Source organism: Rhinoraja longicauda, chromosome 30, assembly GCF_053455715.1.
Source record: "Rhinoraja longicauda isolate Sanriku21f chromosome 30, sRhiLon1.1, whole genome shotgun sequence".
Classification (NCBI taxonomy): domain Eukaryota; kingdom Metazoa; phylum Chordata; class Chondrichthyes; order Rajiformes; family Arhynchobatidae; genus Rhinoraja; species Rhinoraja longicauda.
Genome location: NC_135982.1, coordinates 14,250,730 through 14,268,297, shown reverse-complemented (window position 1 = coordinate 14,268,297; position 17,568 = coordinate 14,250,730). Strand labels below are relative to the sequence as shown.

At 45.6% G+C, this 17,568-nt stretch overlaps 1 protein-coding gene across 1 annotated transcript in view; it reads right to left on the bottom strand.

The window, feature by feature from the left end:
• hspg2 (heparan sulfate proteoglycan 2) overlaps positions 1-17,568 on the bottom strand; it is a 389,926-nt gene that overhangs the window by 54,837 nt on the left and 317,521 nt on the right. The window contains exons 71-77 of the mRNA XM_078425384.1: positions 14,912-15,041; positions 12,777-12,928; positions 10,258-10,387; positions 7,849-7,989; positions 6,758-6,892; positions 4,578-4,759; positions 2,331-2,526 (exon numbers count right to left, since the gene is read on the bottom strand). Of these exons, the coding sequence (XP_078281510.1) occupies positions 2,331-2,526; positions 4,578-4,759; positions 6,758-6,892; positions 7,849-7,989; positions 10,258-10,387; positions 12,777-12,928; positions 14,912-15,041 (1,066 nt within the window). The remainder of the gene's footprint in view (positions 1-2,330; positions 2,527-4,577; positions 4,760-6,757; positions 6,893-7,848; positions 7,990-10,257; positions 10,388-12,776; positions 12,929-14,911; positions 15,042-17,568) is intronic.

Below are 17,568 nucleotides of genomic sequence, written 5' to 3'. Positions count from 1 at the left end.
CTACAGAGACCAGAGGGGAAAATCAAGGGTTAATTCCCACAGCAAGTCACATTTTAAACTTGATTCTCTTTTATTCTCACGAGGGCATGATATTTAATGTAAGATACCTAAATTCTTAATAAGTCTCTTTGAAATTATGCGAACTCTACATCTTTTAAGTGATTCAAAACTTCAAATCTCACTGGAAATATCAATCAACTTTAAAACACAATTTCCCATGTAGGTTCGCTTGTAATGTAACTCAAAATGCTTGGATGGAGAATCAGAAAAACTTGAGGACATTTATGATGGAGGTGTGAGGCGTGAGATTACAGAGCAGGTTAGAAAAGGGGCAAGGAGGGCCTCCAAAATGATGTAAAATTATGAGAGGCACAGTCAGAATATTTTTCCGTAGGGTGGAAAATGCCCAACACCAGAAGGTTAGAGGGATAAATTTTAATGGAGACTAGACCAAGTGGACCCGTTGGGCCCAAACCTCTCCTGCATTGGTGCAGCACCCTCTCCTCCTCTCCTCTCCCCTCGCCCCCTCCCTCCCCCTTCCCTCCACCCCTCCCCCTCCCTCCACCCCCTCCCCTCCCCCTCCCCCCCACTCAATCCCCTTATCCTCCCTCCACCCCTTCCCTCCCTAGGAGGATTTAAATTTTAAAATGTGAAGAACATTAAACATGTAACACTGATTTCAATGAAACTTCTTCCATTGCACCAAAGGGATGACGGTGAGTAAGGTGGGCCTAAAATTGTCGCGCCATCGTGTACCGTTTTGGCTGTAGTTCAGGAACAAACAAACAAACAAACGAGAGCTTTAGTATATAGATGTGCCGGGCAAGTGATTTACACAGAGAATTGTGGGAGCCTGGAACGCCCTGCCAGGGGTGGTAGTGGTGGAGGCAGATTTGATAGTGACATTTAAGAAGCTTTTCGATAAGCACATGGAAGCGCTGGGAATACAGGGACATGGATCATGTACAGGGAGATGAGATCAATTTAACTTGGCACCATGTTTGGCACAAAAGATTGTGGGATGAAGGGCCCGTTCCAATGTTGTTAAGAGGTAAGAGGGGCAAGATTTAGTACAAACCCAAGGAGAAACATTTTCACTCAGAGGGCTGTGGGTATATGGAATGAGCTGCCAGAGGAGGTGGTTGAAGCAAATAATATAATGGCAATTAAAAGACACTTGGACAGGTACATGGATAGGAAAAGTTTAGAGGGATATGGGTCAAACGTGGGCAAATGGGATTAGCTTAGATGGTGGATTTTGGTTGGTATGGGCGAGTTGGGCCAAAGGGCCCGTTTTTTCGTTTGCAAATGTTCACTTTGGAAGAATAGAACAACAAACAATGAGCTGGAGGAATTCAGCAGAGGGCGGGGGAGAAATTGTTGACGTTTTACGTACAAATCTAGCATCAGGTATAAGAGTGGAGAGGGAAGAGAGCAAATATAAAGAAGATCTTTTAGCAGCTAGAATGAGGATATTGCTTCCCTGTGTGTGGGTAAAGCATCAAGCTACAAAGGTAATTCCAGATTCTCATGAGCTATAAAGGGAAGTTGGGCTCGATTTTTTAACATAAAGGGGAATTCTGTGGTAAGCCAGTTGAAGTTCTCAAATTTATTAATTTTAAATGCAGATCCAGGCAGTGTGCAAAATGCCAGAGGAAAAAATCAAATCAGGAAACTGGGAATACAAAGAAAAAAACTAGGGAGATTTCCTGACCCAAAGGACACAAGAGAAAGGTAATAAAGGTCTAATGAAGCCTAGAGAGATCAGGTGTATTTTAGAAGATGATTGAAAAGTAGGTTCCAAGAAGTTAGCTGGCATTTTAAGGAGTCAAGAAGACTGTTGAAATGCCAGTTAACTCCTTGGAACAAATATCCTTTCCTTGTCCCAAAAGGTCCGACCTAACTGGAACGATAAGAAGCAGAGAAACCCAGCATGGACACACAGAGAAATGAAACATTTTTTTCCATATTGCAGTAATAGGCTTTCCTTTAAGCTCCTACAATATTATGGCAGCTTACATCAACAAAGAATTTTAAACATGTTGATTGAGGTGCCCATGATTTGCCTTTGCTAAAGACCATCCCTTCAGTCTTACATAGAACATAGAATGGTATAGTGCAGGAACGGGCCCTTCGGCCCACAATGTTTATGTATGAAATAGTCACCCCATGAAGACTGAGCCTACTGACATCCTACACTTACTCTTAGTGGACACTCTCAATCACCCAAGAGGTATAAATAAGGCAGATGGGGAAGAGGAGATCATATCATCAATGATATCCAAAAAGCCTCATGATCAACAGTAGACATTGTCTACGTTATGACATACCAGTGGCTGAGCAGCGCAGGGTAGCAGTCTGGCCTGCGGTGGTGGTTATTGAAGGCTCTTCTGCAGTGACCTGAGGAGCCTGAGGGGTGGAGGGTGAACGATCGACTATGACCTCCACCTGTGCCTCTGCTGTGCCAAACATATTTCTTGACCTGCAGGAGTAGGTTCCGGAATCCTGCAGCCGGGCAGAAGAGATCTGAAACAGAAAGTTCAGAAAATGGGATGAGACTGGCACAAAATTCAGCAGTATAATGTTGGTATTTGATTGTAGGCAGAACGGCAGATGCTGGTTTACAAAAACAGACACAAAGTGCTGGAGTAACTCAGTAATTGAGGAAGGGTCCCGCCCCGAAACGTCGACTCGAAACGTTGCTTATCCATGAGATGCTACCCAACTTGCTGAGTTACTCCACCACTCTGAGTCTTTTTGTATTTGATTGTTTCCCCACTCTTTTGAGGTACTGGTCATTAAATTATTAAAAATGAAGTAATACAAAATGAGTGTGTTTGGTGATCACTCATGGCAGTGGTCTGACCGATCTAAGAATAATGTACAACAATTAAGGGATAAAGTTGGGATAAAGAGATTGACTTTGATTGGACCAGTTGAGAGTTGGTTCTCATTTTATGTTTCAGATTGTCCTCATTTTTACACACTGATTCTAGCTGTTGGAGGGCACGGTTTTCTCTGTAGTAAAGGATGAAGTGTTGGGTTTACACAGTTCGGGACTACGTTGGTGTAGGCAATACTGGGATGGTGTAATCACAACAGAATATTTTACTCAAACTGTTTCCACTGGGACTAGCAATTGGATATTTAATGGAGAATGTCAATACATAAATGTGACCATAACATGACCGTAAGAAATAAGGTTTTTGCTGTAAGAAAGTATGTGCCAATGTAAGATTTTAAGTAGATGCATAATTAATAGTAGATTTAATTGGGATTTTTAAATGATACTCGTTTTAATATTCTACAGGGTATAATGGCTTTTCTTGGTGCTGTTATGCTTATACATTTGGAGTCACAAAGGATTGCAAATCCTATATTCGGGAGCAAAAAGCAACCTGCGGGGGGACTCAGGGTCGAACAGCTTCTGTGGGGGATGGCCAATATTTCGGGTCAAAACCTTGCATCAGGACTGAGTGCATAGAGTGAACCATCAACAATCCCTCACCGATGATGCCTGACACACTGAGTTCCTCCAGCAGTGTATTTTTACGCTCATACATTTACCTGGGTGCTCTGTTTTTGGTGTGTATTTGTACACCATGAGACCCAAGCATTATCAAACACAGCCTGGATCTGTTATGGATTGTTAGGTAAATCTGAAGACCTTTTTGAGGACATTCCAAGATAATATTATTCAAAGTTCAAGGGTCACTGGATTTTCTTCTTCAAATAAATTCTTCCTAATTCTAAGAAACAAACCGGCTGAAAGCCAGGATTTGCTGTGGAGTTTGTTAATCCGACAATCAATTCAGTGGACAATCTCGATATGATTCTCTACTTAAAGATGCAGTTGAACTGACTGATCTGCAGCTGATTGCAGTGCAAGGTTACTGATATTGTGCCAGTAAATGAGGCTCTACAAAACCAGGGGTACACTGCTGAGAGTATGTGCTGACTTCATTAGAAGCACACCAACATCTGTACTGCATCAGCGCAAGCTTGCGAATTTCTTAGTACTGCTGACTTTATAAATAAATGTAACCAGATGTTTTAATGTGGAAATAAGTGAAGCGTATTTTCTCTGTTTCATGCTCATCTGAGCTGGGCACTGCCACTTTAATTAATCCTACGACAATCTACTGACTGTGGATGTGGTTCAGTCCATCGCACAGAGCAGCCTCTCTACTGTCTACTTCCTCTCTGTAAATGTAACACTGCAACGCTGTAACACTGTAGTTTGTGCTTTGGTATTTTTCTCTTTGTACTACCTGTTGCACTTGTCTATGGTTTGTTGTACTTATACCTAGCATGGTTTGTTTTGACTGGATAGCACGCAGATAAAAAAAATTCATTGTATCTCGGTATGGGTGACAATGATAAACCAATAACCAGTAGGCTCCAGTAACCAAGTGGCCTACTCCTGCTCCTGTTACTTGGAGCAACTGGAGAGAGGGGAATGAGAGTTATGATTCATTAAATAAAAACATTCGGCAGGTCAGGCAGCATCTGTGGAAAGAGAACCAAGGCTAATGTTTCAGGTCGAAGACCTTTGTTAAGGATCCACTTGTACTCACTGTCAGGATGGGCTCGCCTTCCTTTGGCAGCTGTCTCCCCACGTTGTTAGTCGGCCGGCCACCAGACCGATGCCAGCTGATTGTCGGACGAGGCTCTCCCATTCCAATGCACTCCAGGGTAATGGAATCACCTAAACCTAGTCTGACTGGACCTCTGGGGGAGATGGACACAGTGGGAGGTCCTGGCAACATAGAACAGGGAGAAAACACTCGATGAAACAGACATTAACAGAAAAAGACGAAATGTGGAGGAAGGAACTCCAGGTGCTGGTTTAAACCTGAAGATAGACACAAAAGGACACGGTGGCGCAGCGGTAGAGTTGCTGCCTTACAGCGAATGCTGCGCCGGAGACTCAGGTTCGATCCTGACTACGGGTGCTGCACTGTAAGGAGTTTGTATGTTCTCCCCGTGACCTGCGTGGGTTTTCTCCGAGATCTTCGGTTTCCTCCCACACTCCAAAGACGTACAGGTATGTAGGTTAATTGGCTGGGTAAATGTAAAAATTGTCCCTAGTGGGTGTAGGATAGTGTTAATGTGTGGGGATCGCTGGGCGGCACGGACTTGGAGGGCCGAAAAGGCCTGTTTCCGGCTGTATATATATGATATGATATGATACGGGCGCCGTCTGTACGGAGTTTGTACGTTCTTTTCTTGACCTACGTAGGTTTTCTCCGAGATCTTTGGTTTCCTCCCACACTCCAAAGACATACAGGTATGTAGGTTAATTGGCTGGGCAAATGTTAAAAAAAATGTTTAAAAAAATTGTCCCTAGTGTGTGTAGGATAATGTTAATGTGCGGGGATCGCTGGGCGGTGTGGACCCGGTGGGCCGAAGGGCCTGTTTCCACTCTGTATCTCTAAATCTCTAAATCTAAAAAAGCTGGAATGACTCAGCGGGACAGGCAGCATCTCTCCAGACATGCTGCCTGTCCTGCTGAGTTACTCCAACTTTTTGTGTCTATTAACAGAAACAGGGATCACTTTGGTAGAGCTTCTGCCTCAGAGCGCCAGAGATCCTGGGTTGGATCCTGACCTCAGGTGCTGTCTGTGTGAACTTGCACATTCTCCCAGTGACCGCGTGGTTTTCCTCTGCGTGCTCCGGTTTCCTCCCACATCCCAAAGACGAACGGGTTTGTGGGTCAAATGCCTCTGTAAGTTGTCTCTATGCCCAGGGAGCGGATGAGAAAGTGGGATAACATAAAACTAGTGTCAAGAATCAAGAGAGTCAAGTGTTTTATGGTCATGTGTCCCAGATAGAATAATGAAATTCTTACTTGCTGCAGAACAACAGAATATGTAAACATAGTGCACTGTAAACAATATGATAAACGGGTGATCGATGGTCAACATGGACTGGGTCGACTGAAGGGCCTGCTTCCATGGTGTATCTCTCCAAACTAAACTTTGTACAGTGCGGGAGTATTGTACCAGGTCCTCACTCACACCTATTGGCAGCTTAGGTATGCAAATTGATGTAACTTTAAAGCAGAATTACATCAATGCTCATTACAAAATAAATTGCTCTAAACAAAGAGCTCCAATTTAGACAAGAAGTGGATGGTTGAACAAGCAAGAAAACAAATGTTTGTATTTATGTTAACCGTCCAAATCTGCAGGATGCCCCAAACTCCAACAAGGGCTAATAAAGTGCTAATCAGACTGTGGCAATGTATGGAAAAGCATGCAGAAAACATGTGTACAGCATGGTTGCAAAGATTGCAATTAGACAAATAACCAATTTGCTATTTTAATAAAAATGAGCTCGGGATAGGTGTTGGCTAGATTCCTCAAGGAAATGCAAACCTTCCCCTCTCACAGTGTCTGGGAATCCTTTATATTAAATTGAGAGGATGGACAGCTTCTTGCCTTTGCCTCTCATCTGAGCGACAGAGGCCCCAACAGGGCAGCAGCCTTTCAGTGAGGCAGGGCAGTAATAACTCGGGAGTGGGGCTTGAACTCACATCTCCTGGCTTGGGAGGGAGCGTTCCACCAATAGATCTAGTCCGTCACTAAGCCTACAAAACAGGTATGTGGTGAGAGAAAATACTAATGTAAAACAAAAGCGAGAAACACCAAGAACTGGCAGCATGCAAATCGTTGTGGTGTGACAAACTACTGATAATTTGTAGAGATAATTTGATAAATGCAGTTTACAGCCTTACAGATTAACAGCTTTGTACCTTGTACAATCAGTGTCATTATGGTGAATGCTGATCCAAATTGATTCCGCGCTATACATTTGTACTGGCCTTGGTCCTGCTGATGAATTCTAGTGATTGTTATCATGGTGCCATCACTACTGATCTTCACGTTGTCTGAAATACAAGGCAAGCAGGAGAGATGTTAAAACTTCCTACTGCAGCATTAAATTGCTTCAGATTTTTTTGAAAGATCAGGGCATTGGAGGCTATGAGGAACTTGAGTCATACTGACCAACATGGCCCATCTATAATAGTCCCACCTGCCTGTGCTTGGCCCATATCCCTCCCCATCTATCCTATCCATACTTATGCTAAACCCAACCTATCCAGTCAGGATGAGGCTTGGGGAAGATTAGTCATGATCAGATTGAATGGCGGGCCAGGCTTGTGGGAGTATCTGGTTTATCCCTACTCCTATTTTCCAGTCTTCATGACTGTTGCGTGAAAAATTCCATTGTGCATTCAAGATATAAAGTCACCGCTCGACGATTCTACCTTCATTGGAAAGTGCAGAAGAGCAAGAGAACATTAGGACTCTTACTTTGTTGAGCTGCTCCTGTACACCCATGACCAGCTGGCCACAGGCAGACACCTGCCTGGATCATGCACAATATCGCCACTCAGAACTTTTAAAGGCTAACATCATGTTTGTTGACAACTCCAGCTCTGCTCCACTGAGATGCAACATCCTACATTCAGTTCAGGGGGTATCTCTCCCTGTCACTTATGTCTTGTTTCTAACAGAACTCCTTGTTGATCATGAGGCTTTTTGCATTATGAAAAATGTAATCACCCCTTGCATTGTTGTAAAGTCCTTGCATTCTACACAAAGTGTGTGTCAGAAGGAACTGCAGATGCTGGTTTAAATCGAAGATAGACACAGAATGCTGGTGTGACTCAATGGGACAGGCAGCATCTCTGGAGAGAAAGAATGGGTGATGTTTTGGGTCGAGACCCTTGAGTCACCCATTCCTTCTCTGCAGAGATGCTGCCTGTCCCGCTGAGTTACTCCAGCATTTTGTGTCTATCTTCGATTCTAACAGAACTCTGCCTGGACTGTTGGCGTGTACCTTGTTGGTCTTGATGAGGTGTCTTCCACACGATGTGGAATGGCTGAGCTCCCTCTGCGACTTGACACTGAAAGACGACGTCACCACCTTCGATTTCTGTAACATCCTGGGATCCGGTGGTGATAACTGGTAACTTCTTCCCTACACAACAGAGAAAAGGTTCATTATATCCCAACTGTTGCAGTTTAATTAAAAAATTACGACGATTGTGCCGGAAAGAAGGCAAAAGCATCCAATCACATCACAAGTTTTTTTCTAAAGCATCCGTACAATGACAAATGCAATTGGGGCAGCTGGGTAATTCTGAATTGTAATTGTCCAGGTAAAGTAATAGCTGGCAAAATCGCTCAAGCAGATGTATTTAAACAAATCATTTAAAATTTAGTTTAGAGATACAGCGCAGAAACAGGCCCTTCGGCCCACCAAGTACATGCCGGCCAGCGATCCCCGCACATTAACACTATTCTACACTCAATTTACAATTATACCAAGCCAATTAACCTACAAACCTGTACACCTTTGGAATGTAGGGGGGAAACCGGAGCACCCGGAGAAAATCCACACAGGTCACAGGGAGAAAGTAAAAATTCCATGCAGGATCGAACGCGGGTGTCTGGAGCTGAAAGGCAGCAACTCTACTGCTGCACCACCGTGCCGCCATTTCTTCCGCTTGTTGAAGTAGCTCAGCATGGACCTTGCAAGACCATTGTGTCTGTAGCTAAGCTATCCAATGGTCCCATAGCAGAAGCGTCCACGTCGCGGGGCTGGAAACTGCAAGTGCCCTGAGCTAATTCTGCTACCACCATCGTCTATTGTACAAGTGATGGCTCCCACTGATTGTCGCCGGAAGCTTGTGTCCTTTTCAGGACGGACGATGAGTGATGTAACATTTGGAACATAGACGATGGACACGGAAGAAGAAGAGGCTATCCAATAAGTCCCACCCCTCTCCAGACCCTGGCATTCTGTTCCCTGAAGTATTTATTCCATTTCCTTTTGAACTTTACTACTGCATCTACTCCCTCTACCATTCCTTATATCATGCTGAATACCACATTTGCTCCTTCTTTATGAATAAGTACATTTTCTCGTGTTGCCTGCTCCCTTTGTTAAATGCCGCAAATGTGTTTGCGTGTAAAGTGGGAGTGCCGTGGAGTTGTACTGCCTTGGAATGGTCCTTTCAGCCCACTCAGTCCACACTGACTGTTACACCTGTTTACACTAATCCCATTTACCCAGATGAAGTCCATAGTCTTCTGTGCCTTCAAATACTTATCTAGATGTTTCTTACATTTGTGAAAGTTAATACATTTTTTTCTACGAACTATTTAATGACCTCTTATAAATTGAGGATGTATTCCCGATATCCCAGTCTATCTTGTTGCAACCTTGCACTTTTTAAAATCTGTATGTTCTCTGTAGCTGTAAGACTATATTCTGAAAATGCTGGAGTAACTCAGCAGGTCAGGCAGCATCTCGGGAGAGAAGGAATGGGTGACGTTTCGGGTCGAGACCCTTCTTCAGACTGAAGGGTCTCGACCCGAAACGTCACCCATTCCTTCTCTCCCGAGATGCTGCCTGACCTGCTGAGTTACTCCAGCATTTTGTGAATAAAAACCTTCGATTTGTACCAGCATCTGCAGTTATCTTCTTATACTTCTTAGACTATATTCTGAACTCTCTTTCCTTTCTATTTTTGTACTCATGTATGGTTTGATTGTACACATGTATGGAATGATTTGCTTTGATAGCACAGGAAAACTACGTTTTCTCTGTTTCTCGGTAGAAAATGACAATCATAAAGCAATTAACAATGACCAGTTCCCTCACTTATTTCTCCATACTTTTCCCTTCTCCCATGCTTTCCCCTTCTACGCAACCCACTGCCGCCCCGCTCCCCTCCACCATTTCTCGTGCCGCCAACCTACAGTAGGGACAATTTACAGTGGTGAGTTAACCTACCAAGCAGTAAGCCTTTAACAAGTTAACCTTCCAAGCAGTACCCAAGGGCAACCCACGTGGTCATAGGTAGAGCATACCAATTCCATATCACTGCATCAGGATCAAGGTTGAACCTGCGTCGCTGAGCCTGAGAGACAACAGGTCTACTAGCTCGCTCTCTACATTTTGAGGTTACTTGATTCCGCGAGAGAAACTTATTTTGTCCTCTTCAAAGGAACGACAATCCAAAAGAACATATTTAGCTGTGATGTGGTTTGAGAGGTTGTGAAGAAAATGCTTTATCAGTGGCAGCCAACTTTGCGACTGTTTCCAATGTAAAACCGCAGAAGATCTGTTAAAACCGGCCTCCCATTTAACATGTAACAAGGCACAAACGGTGAAACAAATGGTGTAATGAAAAAGTGACTGATCCAATAACAGTGAAGAAGGTTTGAGCTGCATACGTACGGGATGACATGGAGGTGACAGAGACTGAGAATATCAGCTGCTCCATTCCATACTTGTTCTCTGCACGGCAGATATAATCCCCCATGTCAGCTGGGGTCACTTCCAGGATTCGCAGCAAGGAGCCCTGCATCTGTTCAACGTGAGGAAAATCACAAGGTTATGTCATACCATTATAAACTGACACAGCCCCAGTGAATGGAGCCAACATCATCTGATCACTAGCTGGGTTGCTATCCAGAGAGGTGTTTAAGATTTAAAGATACAGCGCGGAAACAGACCCTTCGGCCCATTGAGGGCGTGCAGCGTAGGTTTACTAGGTTAATTCCCGGAATGGCGGGACTGTCATATGTTGAAAGACTGGAGCGACTAGGTTTGTATACACTGGAATTTAGAAGGATGAGAGGGGATCTTATCGAAACGTATAAAATTATTAAGGGGTTGGACACGTTAAGAGGCAGGAAACATGTTCCCAGTGTTGGGGGAGGCCAGAACCAGGGGCCACAGTTTAAGAATAAGGGGTAGGCCATTTAGAACTGAGATGAGGAAAAACTTTTTTAGTCAGAGAGTTGTGAATCTGTGGAATTCTCTGCCTCAGAGGGCAGTGGAGGCCAATTCTCTGAATACATTCAAGAGAGAGCTAGATAGAGCTCTTAAGGATAGCGGAGTCAGGGGGTATGGGGAGAAGGCAGGAACGAGGTACTGATTGAGAATGATCAGCCATGATCACATTGAATGGCGGTGCTGGCTCGAAGGGCCGAATGGCCTTCTCCTGCACCTATTTTCTATTGTTCTATTGTCCACGCCGACCAGCACACTAACACCATTCTACACACTAGGGACAATTTACCATCCTGTTACCGAAGCCAATTAACCTACCAGCCTGCACGTCTTTGGAGTGAGGGAGGAAACCGGAGCACCGGAGGAAACCTGCGCTGGTCACGGGGAGAAGGGACAAACTCCTTACAGACAGCACCCATAGTCAGGATGGAATCCGGGTCTTTGGTGCTGTAAGGCAGCAACTCTACCGCTGTGTCACCGTACCGCAAATCCAATGTCAGGGTTTGTGATCCAGGGTTATGCAACCGGTCCTCCTGGTGATGTGAGCCAGACTTATGAACCTTCCACATCAATTGTTATTTGTTTATGTATTCATTTTTATGGGATCCTGACATTATTGCAAAGACCTGCATTTATTGCATGGCACTAATTGTCCTTGAAATTATGAGAGATGGTGGGCTGCCTCTTGAGCTGCCGATGCCCATCTGGTGAAGGCACTCCCATGCTGTTGTTGGGCATGTAACATCTGTAGGCTGGAAGACCAAGGTAAATTTGACCAAGGCAAGGGCTGAGAAGTGGCAACTCAACATCCCTGTTACAGAAATGCCAGGCAATAACTATCTCCAGCTGGAGAGAATCTAATCAAATACTCATGGCGCACAATGGTATCACCATCACTGGGTCTTGGGCTCGCCATTGACCAGCTACATAAACATTGTGTCTACAACAGCAGGTGGGAGGGTGGGTATCTTGTGGTTAGAGGTTTCAACCCCTAGCAAGCCTTTGTGCCATCTACAAGGCACCAATAAGCAGCCTGAAACATAGAAAATAGGTGCAGGAGGAGGCCATTTGGCCCTTCGAGCCAGCACCGCCATTTATTGTGATCATGGCTGATCATCTACAATCAGTAACCTGTGCCTGCCTTCTCCCCATATCCCTTGATTCCACTAGCCCCGAGAGCTCCATCTAACTCTCTTTTAAATTTATCCAGTGAATTGGCCTCCACTGCCTTCTGTGGCAGAGAATTCCACAAACTCACAACTCTCTGGGTGAACAAGTTTCTTCTCACCTCAGTTTTAAATGGCTTCCCCTTTATTCTTAAGACTGCGTCCCCTGGTTCTGGACTCCCCCAACATTGGGAACGTTTTTCTTGCATCTAGCTTGTCTAGTCCTTTTATAATTTGATACGTCTCTATAAGATCCCCTCTCATCCTTCTAAACTCCAGTGAATACAAGCCCAGTCTTTCCAATCTTTCCAATCTTTCCTCGTATGACAGTCGCCACTTGCCGGCATGAATGCAGGTCGATAACTCCCAAGAAGCTCAATGTCTTGCCGGAGTGGCCATCCACTTGACTGGTTACATATCCACCTCTCTAAGTGTTCATCCTCCCCACCCAATGCTGTGCAATATCACACATTTCGGCTGCTCTGAAACGCAGCTCCCAAGCCGATGACTCCTTGTGCCAAACATTCAAAGGGTAGTTGGCTCATAGGAGCACCACCACCCATGGCTCTCCCACCTAGGCACATACATCTCGACTTGGAAATACATCACTGGATCTCCATCGTGCCTGGGACCAATTCATGGAACTCCCTCCATAAGACCACTGTGAGAGTGGGTTGGCTCTAAAGCTGCTTCAGTGTGGTAAGCAGCCGGTGAAAGATGAGTTGGATGTTCTAGCCGTTTAAATATCTGCTAACAATCCCAGTAAATATTGTCTATGTTGTTGCCATAACACACCTCGTGTCGCTCGGTGAGGGTTCCACTCAACTTGTACCATCTGAAGAAGGGTTGAGGATGTCCTGTGATCTGGCAATGTAACTCCAGCATATCTCCCTCTGTTACTGAGGTGGGCGTGGGCTGCACTCTCACTATTGGCATGCCTTCATTTGCTGTGGAGTGGAGATCAGAAGATGCATTAGTGAAGCACATCAAAATCTGGGCACCATCATCGGTTGAACTGACTGGCATTGAACGAAAGAGGCAGCAACAAAGGGCTCGTTAGCAAAGATACTAGAGGAACAAGGTGGACCACTCCGTTGAAGTCGCATATACTGAAGTGTAGTATGCAAAGGAGCCATTTTAGTAGGCAAAACCCGCCGTTCGCTATGCCTCCCGCAGTGTAATTAGTGTTTTTGGGGAACAGTATGTGTGATGATACCATTAAAATGCAGAATATATCTCATCTATCAATTCACAGATTTTTGTTATTTTTCTTTTTAAATGTTTCTGCTAGTTTCTGCCTACTAAAATGGCGGCATGACGTGCTACGGCCTTTAGGGTCGAGTGATCTATCTTGCTCCTTTAGTATCTTTGCTCGTTAGTAACAACTATTCTTCAAACGGTGTTTTGTTAAGTCTGACCTCTCAGGGCCCTCTCAAACAGTTCAGTGGTCTTTTGACACCTGTAAACTCTAAATTAGGCAGAATGGAAATCTAGCGAAAAGTTTGCAAATCAGAATACAGGCCCAGAGAAGGAACTTCCTGTGTTGTTTAGAATACTTTAGAGATAAAGTGCGGAAACAGGCCCTTCGGCCCACCAAGTCCACGCTGACCAGCAATCACCTGTACACTAGTTCTATCCTGCACACTAGGGAGAATTTACAGTAGCTAATTAACCTACAAACCTGGGAAAGGAAACTGGAGCACCTGGAGGAAACTCACATGGTCACAGGGAGAAAGTACAAACTCTGTACGGACAGCACCCATAGTCCGGATTGAACCTAGGTCTCTAGTGATAAGACTTTTCTTTGCCTTCCATCACAGTGAGGGTGTGCCTAGAGCAATCACTGTGATGGCTGTTTGTGTTAAAATTGTAATTGTGTGTCTTGTGTTCTTTGTTGTCTACTGCCGGACCCTGACGTGAGAGGACGCTGGCGCTGTTTATTCGCCGCTTCTCCGTTAGGATAGTTTGTCTGTTTGTTTTTATGTTATGATTGTTTTTGTAAAGCGCTTTGAGCTCCTGGTAAGGCGCTATATAAAATAAATGCTTATTATTATTATTATTATTAGTGCTGTAAGGCAGCAACTTTACCGCTGCACCACTATGTCGCCCTGATCATTGCTGGTCTTAACTCCACCTGCATTCTATACTCATCTTGCATGATTCTATCAGCATTTATAGATCCTGAGCTTGAACATGACTATGGGTGTGAGTTTCACTAGGTCTCGACTTTTTGAACAAGGAGACTTCTCTTCATTTTGGGTCACTTGGTTCCAGGGCCGTGACCATTTGCTCTGGACCCTCCAGCTCCGGGTAACGTTTGATCAGCATCCACCACGGCGAGCTCCTTCACGGTTCACAGAACTTTCAGGAATGCAATCACTTTTCAAGTGTCCACAAAAGCAAATATTGAGGCCCACAGGTATGAGGCCCACACTATAGGCATTTATCATTGTTAGTGGTATTTACATCCAATGCAGCAGAGGTAGTGGTGAATTAATACACCCTTCAAAGTCCTTGTCTACCATACTGGTGATGGTAGAAAAATAAAGCTGGTGCCGCAAATGGGTGCATGGCTCCTTTGTAACACTGGACTGCGATGATCAGAGCTATCCAACAGCAAGAGGTCACGGCCGTGGAACCAAGTGGACCCAACATGAAGGGAAATCTCTTTGCTCAAAGTAAATCTCTTTACTTCAAAGTTAAGGGTCTTTAAATGCTAATAGCATCATGTAAGGCGATTAGAATGGAGGTGAAGTCAGCCATGGGTCAGTCGCCTGGCAGACCAGGTGAGATTTCAACCTTCCTTGATCCATTATCTGACTATCGAACAGACGCAAAACGCCACGCTGACAGTGAGTGGTAAGAGCACGGATGCGTTCAGATCAAAGGACGTGGCAAGACACAGGGGATAAGCATGGCAATTTACGTACTTGGTGCCGTGGATGCAATCGAGACGGAGAACATGACCTCCTGCATTCCCAGGACGTTTTTGGCGCGGCAGATGTACTCGCCAGCGTCCGCGGGACTCAGGCGAAGGATGCGCAGCACGGGACCATCAACCTGAAGATTCAACAGGAAAATCACAGCCTCCGTCACACACACTCGCCCAGACCGGGTCCATGGCTCCACACACACTAGGAGCCGCAGTGGCTCAGCGGTAGAGTTGCTGCCTTACAGCGCCGGAGACCCGGGTTCGACCCCGACTGCATAACAGTATAACAGTATAACAGAGCTTTATTTGTCGTTCGGTACCGAAGTACTGAACGAAACTACATAGCAGTCATAGAAAAAAAAAAGAACACAAGACACATAACCCCAACACAAACGTCCATCACAGTGACTCCAAACACCCCCTCACTGTGATGGAGGCAACAAAACTTCCCCTCTCTTCCCCACGCCCACGGACAGACAGCTCGTCCCCGACCGACCCGCACAGTCCCCGCACCGGGCGCTGAAACGTCTCGCGGCCGAACCGGGCGATGAAAGGCCCGCGACCAAGCCTTGCGCAGCTAAGTCCCGCAGCCGAGCCGCACCAGCGGTGAAAAGTCCCGCAGCCGAGCCGCACCGGACGGTGTTAAATCCCGCAGCCGAGTTGCACCGGACGGTGTTAAATCCCGCAGCCGAGTTGCACCGGACGGTGTTAAATCCCGCAGCCGAGTTGCACCGGACGGTGTTAAATCCCGCAGCCGAGTTGCACCGGACGGTGTTAAGCCCCGCAGCCGAGTTGCACCGGACGGTGTTAAGCCCCGCAGCCGAGTTGCACCGGACGGTGTTAAGCCCCGCAGCCGAGTTGCACCGGGCGGTGTTAAGCCCCGCAGCCGAGCTGCACCGGGCGAAGTAAGTCCAGCGGCCAGCCGCACCGGGATGTAAAGTCCAGCGGCCGAGCTGCACCGGGGGATGTTAGGCCCCGCAGCCGAGCCGCACCCCGCGCCGTGAGGAAGAGAAAAGTTCCCCACACCCACCCACCCACCCACACCCACCCCCACCCCCCACACACCACCACCCCCTCCCACACATACACAACCAAAAAAAATATATAAAAATCATCCCAACACCGACACTCAACAAAAAAAAGACGGACAGACTGCTAGTCAGCCGCTGCCGTTAGGTGCTGTCTGTAAGGAGTTTGTACATTCTCCCCGTGACCTTTCTGTGAGATCTTCCATTTCCTCCCACACTCCAAAGAAGTACAGGTTTGTAGGTTAATTGGCTTGGTATAAATGCAAATTGTCCCTAGTGTGTGTGGAATAGTGTTATTGTGTGGGGATCACTGGTCGGCGCGGACTCAGTGGGCCATGGGCCTGTTTCCACTCTGTATTTCTAAACTAAACTCAACTAAACCCAGAGGAACAAAGATGATGGTTTCTTCTTCTCTTACATTCATCCCAAATGAAGAGTGTGTGCGGCTCACAGCTGGATTGAGGGCTGAAAGATCTAACTCTGTTCCTGTGATCCCTCCTGAGTTCGTATTTTCATAACTAGTTACCACTTCAGAGGCAAATGTAAATGAGTCTCGGAATGAACCCAATGAAATTTAAAGGGAAGTGAGATTATTAAATAGACTTGTCATATTCGGAGTTGGTCACTTGAATCAGGAATCTTAATAGGACCTCAACTAACTAATAGCCTTTTCCAAAGTTGATATGATGGAAGTGATATGAGATGAAGGAAGACCCGGCGTGGGGGGGGGGGGAGAACAAAAGAGGACCTGGCGTGGGATACTTTGTAACTTTGTCAGCGCCCTTTATGTGGCGACTCTTTGCATACCTTGGGAATGCAAAACAAAGAATTTCACTGTGACTTGTCACATGTGGCAATAAAGAATTCATTCATTCATTCATGATGATAAGTGTAAGATGAAATCGAAGGATCAGGAAATATGAGGTAGAAAGTTAAAGGCCACTGAATTCTGGATGGTACCTTGTGAGTGGCTCACAACGAGGATACGAGAAAACAGGAGCAGGAGGAGGCCACTCAGTCCCTCAAGGCTGCCCTGCCCTTCATCATGATTATGGTTGTTCAACTTTGGCCCCAACCACTGCTCTACACAAGCTACCCATTGACTGAATTCCCGGTTAGTTCAAGAATGTTGTAAAGGTCCCATCTATAATTCAGCCTCCACAACTGTCTGGACTAGAGAATGCCAGAGAATCACCAGCCTCTGTGAGAAGAGGTTCCCATGCACCTTTGTTTTAAGTGGTTGCCCCCTTGGTTCATAACCACGTTCACTTTATTCAAGACACTCCTTCAAGTGGAAAGATCTCAGCTTCAAACCTGTCAAACCTCTTGGGTTCTTTTATGTTTGAAAAGGATCATCGCTCAAGTCTTCTAAACTCCAAAGAACAATTCCCCTCTGCTCTGTTTTGGGCAACAAATCAGGAGTCAGCATTGCAGATCTAACTGCAAAGCAGAGCAACCAAATTCCAATCCAAAGATGACCATTGTTCCCCAAGTGCTAAATCAGAGGTGACGGCCTTTGTGGTCATCTGAGACAGTAAAATGACACCAAAATGGCGCCTTTTGCATTTGGACTCAGCGGGCTGTTCTGTGCTTCCTGTACTGACCGGGGTGATTGTGCTCATATACG